Below are 10,884 nucleotides of genomic sequence, written 5' to 3'. Positions count from 1 at the left end.
GACTCAGTGGGACCAGTGTGTCATAAGTAATTATGCCCGACACGGTGCTGGAGGGCGGCGTGGAGGGAGCGCATATTTGTCATTCCCGATGTGCCGTGACTTCCCACCTGACACGAAAAGGCTCTAGTCTGTAATATCGCTCTGCGATGGGTTCTGTGCCACCGCTGTCGCCGAAACAGCTCACTTCATATTGGGCTCTCCATCTGGCAGGGAGCTTTTCCCTGGCAGTGCGGTGCAGGGGAGGGGCTGGGCCGATTCGATAACCTGAAGCTAACTCTGACTCTGTCACTGACCAATTATGTTGTTCCAAGGAGTAACCATCTCTTTGGGCCTTGGCTTTCCCCCTGAGAAATGAGAAACCTGAACTGAGAAACCACAAAGTTTCCTTCCACCTTGAAGGTCCTATTACTGGTATGAGTCACCGTTTGCCTCTCAGGGACGTGTTCCTGTGGCCTCGGCTGTACAACCTGCCTACGGGAGAGCCCTTTGAACACTTGGGGACCCCCTGAGTCTTCTGTTCTAGGCTCAGTATGACCAGTTTCTTTCGTCATTTCTCGGATGATAAGGTTTCTAGACTTTTCGTGATTTGGGTCATTCTCTTTTTGACACCCAAGTTTTCCAGTGGTTCCCTGGAAGTGTGGCTCCCAGAACTGGCTAGTTGTGCAGAGGGAGTATCTCTATTACTTACCCGTGTGCTCAGCCTGCCATTCCCCCCACACCCCCGGCAGACGGGGCCGACGCTGACCAGGGCACAGCCTGAGGGGAGGCACCCACTGAAACTTTCCCGGATCTGGGGGTGGTTGAGATGGTTGCTCTGTGCTGTCCTTTTTTGTTTTTATTTAATTTCTTTAATGTCTATCTATTTTTGAGAGAGAGAGAGAGACAGAGCACAGGCAGGGGAAGGGCAGAGAGAAAGGGAGAGAGAGAATCCCAAGCAGGCTCCACAGCGTCAGCGCAGAGCCAGAGGCAGGGCTCGAACTCACAAACCGTGAGATCACGACCTGAGCCAAAGTCGAGAGTCAGACGCTAAACCCACTGAGCCACCCAGGCGCCCCTGCGAAACTTTTTTTATTTTTTATTTTTTTATTTTTTTTTTTTAATTTTTCTTTTCAACGTTTATTTATTTTTGGGACAGAGAGAGACAGAGCATGAATGGGGGAGGGGCAGAGAGAGAGGGAGACACAGAATCGGAAACAGGCTCCAGGCTCTGAGCCATCAGCCCAGAGCCCGACGCGGGGCTCGAACTCACGGACCGCGAGATCGTGACCTGGCTGAAGTCGGACGCTTAACCGACTGCGCCACCCAGGCGCCCCGCGAAACTTTTTTTAAATGAGGAACTGGGTGTTCCTATCCCCACTGATGCCAAAAAACCATGTATCTCTCACACTTCTTTTCTGCCGTGCCCCCCTCTCCACTCTCTCCGGCATCGTGTCACAGAACCCCTCCACCCTAGCAGCTCTTGCTTTTGTGCTTTGCATAGAAGGACAGGTACAAAGCCTCTTGCTCAAGGAAAGTTGGATGAAAACAAAGAGGAAAAAACAGAGCCTACCGGAAATAATGGTATAAAGGTTGTTGTGGGAGGAATCTGGCACCCAAACAGATGGGGGCGCTCCTGGCTACCTCAACCCCAGGGATGTGTATTCTGAAGACCACAAGGTCCCCCCTGCTGTGGCCCCAGTCGCCCCGGACCCTCCCATTCCGCCCTCCCCCACCGCACCCTCCCTGGCCTTCACTAGAGTGGAGTCTTGGAAAGCACTCACCATGCCCCCACTTCCGGGCCTTTCTTTGTACCCTCTGCTCTCTGGATTACTCTTGGCCCATCCACTGCACGGTTCACCCCACTCGCCCATCTGAGATGGGCCCCGCCTCCCCAGCACACCGTTCTCTAGCCTTTTACTCTGCTTTATCTTCTTTTTTTTTTTTTAAGTTTATTTATTTTGAGAGAGAGAGAGAGCGTGGCAGAGAGAGAGGGAGAGAGAGAGAGAATCCCTGTGCCAGCAGCACGGAGCCTGACTCGGGGTTTGAACCCACGAACCGCGAGATCATAACTGGAACCATGAAATCAAGCTCCAGACGCCTAACCGACTGAGCCACCCAGGTGCCCCGCTGCTTTATCTTCTTATTAGAACCCATCGACCTCTGACACATACCTCCTTGCTTGTTTGTATTTCTAGAATATAAACTCCACGAAGGAAGGGCTTTGTCCGCTTCTGATTTGCCTCAGACCGTACCCAGCACGTGCCGAACCTTCAGTCGATGTTTGTCCTGTGTGACCTTTAAACCATCGGTCCCGGTGCTTGTTAGCACGTGGTTCTCTTGGAAGTTCTTTGAGTTTTTCGGTGGAGGGCTGATTAGTCCACTAGCTGACAAGTGTATCGTGGGGAACGGGAGCATCCATCTATTTGAGCGGCGTGGGCCTATTTAAAAAGGCCCCGGTGCAACGCATCACAGAACCACGGCTAAATGAGGTCAGTAAGAATTAACTCATGAAGGGAGAAATGTGGGTCCCACCCCCCATCCAGAATTTGCCTGATCTGAGGTGGGGCCTGGGAGATGGAGGGAAGAAAGTGGGGGGGACACAGGGTGTGTGTGTGTGTGTGTGTGTGTGTGTGTGTGTGTGTGTTTCCTCCACACAGCCACCATGGCTCCTTGCTAGTTCCTGGGCTGTCTCTTTCACATCATTTTTAGGGATGGAGGCCAGTTTTGCATGAGAAATCAGTGACCACAGGGAATGCCTCTAGGTGGCAGGTGGGGGCAACACCCGTTTCCAGGTTGGGAGGCCACGAGCACTGTTTAGGGGGACAGGGGGAAGGTTGGGTGGGGACAAGTGGGTGCAGGAAAGGCAAGAAGACAGGTGTTGCCCCGGTGACCCGCTGGGGACCACTGAGCAGAGCCGGCAGGCAGGGAAATTCCAGAACAAGTTGAGTGGAGGAGTGGGGATGTGACGCTAGAGGCCAGCTGTGCTGACCATTCGTTGAAGGTAAAGTGACTTTCTAGCAACTGGGAGAAAGAGGGGAGATCCTGGCACAGGACTAACCTAGTGAGTGACTGAAGTTTCCCTGGGAAAATACTTCAAAACTCGCCCCGTTTCCTCACTGTGATCACCGAACATCCCCTCTAAGACACTGGATGTTCTGCAGGATCCACAGGGACATTGACTGTTCAGGCATTCACCCCCCCTCCCCCCACTGCTGATGAACTATTGTTGAGGGCTGGATTTGTCTCTTCAAAATCCATTCGTCCAAGTGCGAACCCCCAAGATCTCACAACACGACTGTACTTGCAAATAGGACTTCAAAGAGATAATTAAAGTTAAATGAGGTCACCGGGATGGGCCCTAGTCCATTATGACTGGTGTCCTTATAAAAGAGGGAGAGACACCAGGGATACGTGCACACGTAGAGAAGAGGCCACGGAAGGACACCTAGAGAAGGAAGGCATCTGCAAGCCAAGGAGAGAGGCCTCACAAGAAACCAAAGCTGCCTCCACCTCGGTCTTGTGCTTTTAGCCTCCAAGGCTACGAGAAAGTGAATTTCTGTTCTTTAAGCCCCCGCCGATTCTGTGATATCTTGTTACGGCGGCCCTAGCAGACCGATGCAAGTATTAACTAATTGGCACCAAAGAATTGCATCCAGTCTGGGTCCCGGACCCTGAAAGATATTAGACATTTGAACTAACAGAGAAACTCTGAATCGCCCATTTCCAGCTCTGGCCCCAGCCCCACCCCTGTAGTTTGAGACCCCGATGTCCCCTGATGACCAAGGCCTTAAAATGAGATCTAGATAGAGAGAGTCAAAGGTGAAGGAGGGGTTGCTCTGTGATCTTGCCCCGAGCAGAGCCAGGACACGCAAGGAGCGGAGGGTGGGGGGCGGGCGGAGAAGGAGGGGACGTGGAAGGTTGTGCCAGTGCTTTCCGTGTGGTGGCTCCCAGTGCAAGAGCTTCCCGGGCTGCTCCTGGAGGTGGGACAGGAGTGTCACCAGAGGCATGAGGACCATGGTCGTTTCCAGACACCAGCTATGGCCCAGAGCATCGTGTACTTCCTGATGGTCCAGGCAACAGTTTATATCCTCCTTCTTTGCAGACCCTACACAAGGGGATTCTCCGTCTCTGGAGCCACTCTGTCGGTACAGATGTCCTTCTGCTTTTTCCCTGGCAAAGAGACCAGAAAGGTTACCTTCCAACATCCTCACTCTCAGTTTGGAATCTTAGCTTGGCCCGAAGCCATCCCGGACAGCCTGGGGTGGACATCCCCATGAAGCCCAGGTCAGTGGGGTGTTTCTGTCAGGGGCAGGGCATCCTGGGGTCGAGGCAGGGGCTGTGCCGGAGGGATGGCTCAGAACCCAGCCCCACCTCTGACTTTCCCCTTTTCTCTTCTCCTGGAGAAGGAGGACTTATCAGCTCCCGGCCAGACAGGTGCTTCTCTCAGGGAGCACTTCTTAGGAATGGTGGGCAAGCACGGGGCTGGTGTTCATTTAGACTGGCGCTCAACAGAACTTTATCCCTACAAGGCTGTTCCAGGGACCATCGCTAGATACCCGGTGGCAAGTCAGCCTTTGCCTTTCAGGGGCTGAGAAGTCAGTGGGAGAGTGAGTGCAACGAGGGCTGGGAGCAATGGAGGTTAAAGGAAGAACACCGACCGCGCCCGGGCTGGGGGAGCAGGCCAGGAAGGCCTCCGGGAGCAGGTGCACCTTGGGGACTGTGGAGGAGATAGTCACATGAAGAAGGGGGATTGGGTGGGAAGCCACGGAAAGTGCGTTCCAGACAGAACGGCTGGCACGAAGGCCTGAAGAGGCAGGCGAGAGGAGCGTTCATTTTCAGAAGTGCAAGGGACACTTCGCCTTGTTCAATCTGATTGGAGACCAGGGGATGCGGTGAGAGTCAGGACCTGATGTGATAGAGGGAAGGAGGACAGACCATGTGAAGCCTAAAACGGAGGAGGTCCAACCTGGCCTTCCTTCCCGGTAGGTCCTCCTCCTCCAAAGACATCTGGCATCTGGAGGACTCCTACCTGAGTAGCAGGGGTGCCAGACAGAGAGGAGACCAGCCAGGGTCAGGAGCAGGGCCACGGGCACCACCACCAGCACCATGTCTTTGTAGGAGGTCTTTCCTGGGGCTGGACACGGAGGGGGCAGGGTCAGAGGGGGGCTGGAGGCTTCACGATCCCTTAACCACTGACCCCTGGCCCTTGGCATACCTGCCTCGTGATGGCAGCTCTCCCAAGGGGTGACGGTGGCCACGTCCCGGCTGACAGGGTTGGAGACAGTGCAGGAATAGGCCACACTCTTGTCTCCTGGTCCCAGCGAAACCTTCAGCACCTGTCCATCCACGAAGAGGCTGCTTGGCTCAATACCAAAGTCAGTGGTCCCCTCCCGTCGCCAGCTATAGGTTATGTCACTGATGTTGGGGGCCCAACAGGACAGGAGCACCTGGCAGGTCTTGGGGGGCTGAGCGTCCCCTGACACAGCGATGAATACTTGCACCACGGGCCTGGGCACTGCATCTAGGCAAGAACAGAAGAGCAGGCACGGGTTTCAGTGATGCTGGGCAGGGCCCAGAGCGCCAGCCCCGGGATCCATGCAGGGTTGGAGGTCACCTCTGACCAGGCGCCGCACTCTTGCTGCAGAGCCTAGTCTGGTTTCCCGTTGTCCAGGACAGAAGCTGAGGTCCTTAGTCTGGGAGTCGAGACCCTTCAGGAGATAGTCAATGCCAACCTCTCCAGTTGTAGCCTCCTGCCGGTCTGACTCACCTGCCCTAATGAATTTCCAGTTCTCCGGAGCACGGCGCCCTTCCGCATCTCTCATGCTCTCATATGGGTCACCTGCGCACGTGTGCCTTTCTCTTCTCTTCCTCCTAGGGAACTCCCACCAGTCCTTCAAGACCCAGCTCGGACACGTTGCTTACTGCTCCGATTGGGAAGCCTTCCCTCACATTCCAGGCTCCGAACTCTCCAAGAACTCGGTCTGTCCCTTGTCATAGCACTTTCTTCATGATATATCAGCCAGAGAGATGGTCGGCAGATATTGAGTCAGGCAAGAAAACAGACACATTCCTGGACTATTCGAGCTTACAGTTTGGTGGAGAAGACAAGTGATTGAATGACTAAGAAAATAATTACAAGGCTGCAACCCCCTATGAAGGAGACCCGGGCAGGGGGCTGGGGGTTCTGTTTTGTTATCTTCATAACCTTAGCCCTCTAGGTGCACAGACACCTGGACCACTGTGCAAATTGGAGTCCTGGCATCCTAGACTGTGGCTTCCCTTTCCTGTGTAGCTTGATGAGTAAATCCTGAGTCTCTGTGGCAATGGGGGCCAGCGGGAGAGCATTCTAGTGACAACGGGAGGGCTCAGTCTCTGACAGTATTCCAAAGTCAAGCCGAGTAAAACCTCATTAATGCCAGCTCAATCTGGGGGGATTTGTGAGATGGAAAAGGAAAGATTTGCTGGGCACACTAATAGTATAAACAAAGATTACCGCACGCGCGCGTGCCTGTGTGTGTGTGTGTGTGTGTGCGTGCGTGCGCGCGCGTGTGGTGGATATTTACATCACTTAAGAGGACAAGCTGCTTCCAAACACTATCAGGCACAGTAGAAACACCCATTGACATTTCTAGTAACTGATCTGCTAATTCAAATCATTCTTATCTATTGTCAAAGCAGAGCTCCCAAGGACGGCTGCTTGGCAGCTTTGTGCAATTAGTTCTAATCACGCTATGTATTTGGAAGCAATAAAACAGCAATTTCCTTAAAATCTGTAATTCAGATGCTGAGAACAAGGCATTTTAGAGCTTAGTGGTGTGGGTGCCGCATGTATTATCACATTCAATGTCCTCATTTCACATGTGCAGCAGCTGAGACTTAGAATAGGAAGGGGCTCCAGGGCTGCCTGTGTGGTTGTGGAGGTTATTCACTGCACAAGGGAATAGGGCTGAGGGGATAACAGGTGAGGGTGGGGCTGCCTAAATCCAGCCCCCCCTCTGCTTGCCAAGCTGGGCAGCTGGGTTCAGGGCTGCGCGCATTCGGGACGCCCATCTAACCGTACACTGGCACCCCCAGGGGCTCACCCAAGGGCAGCCAGCTAGCTGTCTTTGGGTTGGTTCGTGGGGGGCTCTCTCTCCTTCCCAGTTTACGACTGCCCTTCTCTCCCTCACCGTCTTCTTCCTCCCAGGTGTCGCTCGTGCTTTTCGTTCTTAAAGTTGGGCTTTGCTCTCCCACTAGTCTACCAAATGTCTGAGGTTTTACTGAAATAGTGGTTGGGGGTAACTCACCCACCTTTTCCGAGCCATTAGGTAGATGAATGAGAGCTCAAAGGCCACTGTTTTTTTTTCTTGATCGGCAGGAATACAGTGGAGGCGGGGGCAGTAGATGCAGAAGTAGAGGTTTTGATGGTGACAGAGGTGATGTGGCAGGAGGCAGAGGGAGTAGGGGGGAAGTTGCTGGAAAGCAGGGTCCACCTAGTCCGCAGTGAAGTCAGCCGCCCCAGCTGAGGTGCCAAATGCAGCCGCCTGAACGACCTTGGCGGGCCTCGGGGAGCAGGAGGCCCACCCAGCCGAGCCCCGCCACCCACAGATCATGAGAAATTAACAGCGTTGTTTTCAGCCCGTAGGTTTGGGGACGGTTTGCTCTGCGACAGTGAATAACGGAGAGAACCTGTGACCGTTATACGTCGGAAAATCTCTAAACACGGCGAAAAGAACTCTCGAAAGCAGTGTCAAATAAAAATTCCATACTGTATGATAAAAAACATCGCGTCGTAGTCTGATGGGCCGTACTTTTTTCCCTTGTAGGAGTTTGTCAGGTAATGGCACATCCTATGAGCTTAGAAGTTTGCAGTGCGGGCCCAGCGCCCTCTCAGCTGTTTTCCCAGACGCGCTCTATTTCCCCCTTTGCAGGCGCCTCGTGTGACATTGCTCACGACACCCATTTTCTAAGGGAGAAAGGTGAGCGCCAGGGAGGCTTAACCTTGTGTCCTTGGCCACCCAGCCAAGAAGAGGCCGCTCTGGAGTTCAGGCGAGGACCGCGGGGTGGCAAAGCCAGGCTGCCCCAGCCAGGAGCTCACCTGGGAGCACCGGAGGAACTTTCTCAGCTGTGCCGTGGGGACAGCTGTGCCCTGCATCAGCCGGGAGGTCAGAGGCCAGAGGTCCCTGGAACCCTGTCCTCCCCAGCTCCCAGGACGCAGGATGCCTTTCCAGTGTCGGGGGTACTCACCGTGCACCTTGAGCTGCAGAATCTGGGTCCGGGCCCGACCTCCCGTGTCCACCAGCAGCACAGAGAAGTTGCCGCTGTCTCCCGACTCCAGCGGCTGGAGCGCCAGGCTCAGGTTCTTGTGCAGCTGGGCTCGGCCCAGGAAGCGGGAGTGGTAGAGAGTCTCCGGGGCGCCCCGGAAAAACGTGGCCACGAGCTCCTCCGAAGGCCAGAGCGATCTCCAGATGGCCTCTCGGACTTGGAAGCCAGGGGGGCACTCTGCCGCCAGCAGCACGGAGCCCCCGACCTGGCCGTGCACTTGGGCACCATGGACGGCGGCGGGAAAGAAGGCTGAAAGGACGGAGCCCATCAGTCTGCCTGGCCCACAGCTCCTCGCCCCTCTCCCTCTGCTCCTCCCGCACCCCGCCAAGCTGCCGTGAAGCAAGCACATTAGGGCCCCTCTCCCCACGCTCCCGCCACCCACGCTGAGCAGGTGCACCGTGCCGGGGACCGGGAATAAAACCGTAAGGGAGAGAATCCCTTACGCTCACAGAGGAAGTCAGACTCTAAGCGAATGATTAAAATATAGTAAGCACCACGATGGGGAGAAAGGGAGGCTCCTGGAGAACCCAGGGAGGGTGAATGGTCTTGAGGGGCTCAGAGGGGAAATGGCTAAGCCGAGACCAGAAGGAGGAGTGGGGATCAGCCAGGCCTAGGAGAAGAGGGCTGTCTGGAGCCGGGAAGCGTCTCAGGCAGAGGGAAGGATGGCGGAGGGTAGGAAGGCCCGGCCAGCAGGCGAGCAGGAGGGCAGGGTGCAGGGGAACTGAAACCAGTTCTCTGCAGGGGGGAGTCAGAAACCGTACTGCGGAGTCCGTGGCGGGAGCCAGCCGGGGGCCTGAAAGCAGCGTCTGGTTTTATCTTTAGAGCCGTGGGAGGCCTTGCGCAGGGTTTAAGTAAGAGAGTAACAGGATGAAATTCTGGTTCGAAAGACCATGGTGGGGGGGGGGGGCGCGAGGGGAATGTGCCGGAAGCTTCGGGGTGGGGGGCTGCTGCTGTTTTTCCACCTGCAGTGAGTGAACTCCTGCTGCAGGGGGGTGGGCAGCGGCGATGGGGAGAAGGGGGAGGGGTGGAGAGGGATTCAGGTGTGCAATCAGCGAGGCCTGAGCCTAGTTGTGGTCCGGGGAGCCAAGGAGGGGAGTCACGGATGCCAGGGACCCGAGGGCGCCGGTCTCTGTCGTCAGGAGCTGGCGGAGGTGACAGGCTGAGGTGGGGTGATGCCTCTGTGGGAGGTACCCCTGAGCCCTTTGCTGGCCGATCGCTGCTCATCCGGACCCACTGCCTCCCCTGAACCCCCCCTCCCGTCAGGGCAACATCCACCCTGCTTCTCTGTGCGCCCAGCACCCTGGGGCGCCCTGTTCCTCTGCTGCGATTGCCCATAGATGAGTCAGGCGCCTGCCGCGAGACGGCGAGCTCCTCTTGTCCTCTGCGTACCCCCTGCCCGCCACTGTTCAGAAACTCAACTCGCCGTACTGGGTGGATGATGGGATTCCCGGGGGACTCACCTGCCGCCTGGCACAGGGGGCACCTGGCACAGGGGGCACCCGGGGTGCGGGGAAAACACGGCCCGTAGAGAACGCACCCGAGCGTTCTCAAGCGCCCGAACGCACTCAAGCGCCCGCGTCTGCTTGAGGAGTCGTGTTCCGGGGGCGACGCTCGGCCGGCCCCCCGGCCCCTCTCGCTGCCCTCCCCGGCCCTACGCATCGGGCCCGGCCGCAGAGGCTACAGTGTTAATGCGGACTGGAGCCCTAACACGCGTACTGGGTGTGCAGAGTGGTGCTGGCTCCCAGTCGAGGCTCCTAGGCCTCCCGCGGGCTGATGGAAAGACGTGCTTCTTTGTGAGAGTCTGCTCTGCCCTGTCTTCCTCTACGAGAATCCCCTCGCCCTTCTCACAACCGTCTCTGTCCGAACCACTGGCACCAGCAGCCTAAGTTTTAACGGCCCTGGACCACAGGACATGTCTCACGGACGCGGATGCTTCTAGAGCAGCCAGCACGTCCCATCCAGGACCCTGCATCTCTGGCTCCCTCCGGCTTTTCAAGGTTGCCTGAGAACCTGCTTCCGCCTTCCCTGGCCCTCCTTGGCCCCTGGGTCCTTGCTTGGGATGAGGCCCCTGCCCAGAAGGCTGGTGAGGGGCCCTGGTCACGCACCTGCCCCACTTACCTTCCCAGAGAAGCAGACTCCACAGGGACCACGTGGCCATCCTTCTCCAGAGAGGCCAGCAAGCTCCTTCCACAACCCCAATCCAGAACATCCTGGGTCAAGTGGATACCCAGAGGGAGCTGTGGTCCTTCTGGGAAGTCCCATGTTCAGAAGGAGGAATCTTGACTCAGAACAAGATGGCCCGAAAGTGAAAATATCCAGAGGAAAGTGGAAGTTGGCCGTCGGCCTAGCTGGACTTTCTCAGGAGCGGATTCTTGTAAGTCAGCCTCTTTCACGTGCCCGTGGTTGGCCAATGCCATTGCCAGTGGCAGGCGCCCCAACACAAGCCCACGTCTTCCTGTGGGACCCGCCGGCCCTCCCTGCATCCCACTGGCCCCCTGGCTGGCCGCCTTTCCTGCCGCAGCCACAGAGAGGCCTCCAGATCGCAATTCCCTCTGTTACTTCTCTAAAATTCTTCCGCACCTCCCGCCGCCCTCAAAATAA

At 56.3% G+C, this 10,884-nt stretch overlaps 1 protein-coding gene across 1 annotated transcript; it reads right to left on the bottom strand.

Annotated features, from left to right (window-relative positions):
* Nucleotides 1-2,151: 2,151 nt before the first annotated feature.
* SLAMF8 (SLAM family member 8) lies at nt 2,152-10,811 on the bottom strand. Its single transcript, XM_025915279.2, has 5 exons — nt 10,402-10,811; nt 8,206-8,532; nt 5,195-5,500; nt 5,009-5,113; nt 2,152-4,149 (listed from the first exon to the last, which is right to left on the bottom strand). Exons 1-5 carry the CDS (start codon nt 10,490-10,492, stop codon nt 4,085-4,087), a joined length of 894 nt encoding a protein of 297 aa, XP_025771064.2. The 5' UTR covers nt 10,493-10,811; the 3' UTR covers nt 2,152-4,084.
* Nucleotides 10,812-10,884: the final 73 nt, after the last annotated feature.

Source organism: Puma concolor, chromosome E4 (genome assembly GCF_028749965.1).
Source record: "Puma concolor isolate L17-30 chromosome E4, mPumCon1.1.hap2, whole genome shotgun sequence".
NCBI classification, from domain to species: domain Eukaryota; kingdom Metazoa; phylum Chordata; class Mammalia; order Carnivora; family Felidae; genus Puma; species Puma concolor.
The sequence above is the reverse complement of the archived record's forward strand: the minus strand, read 5'-3'. Positions and strand labels throughout refer to the sequence as shown.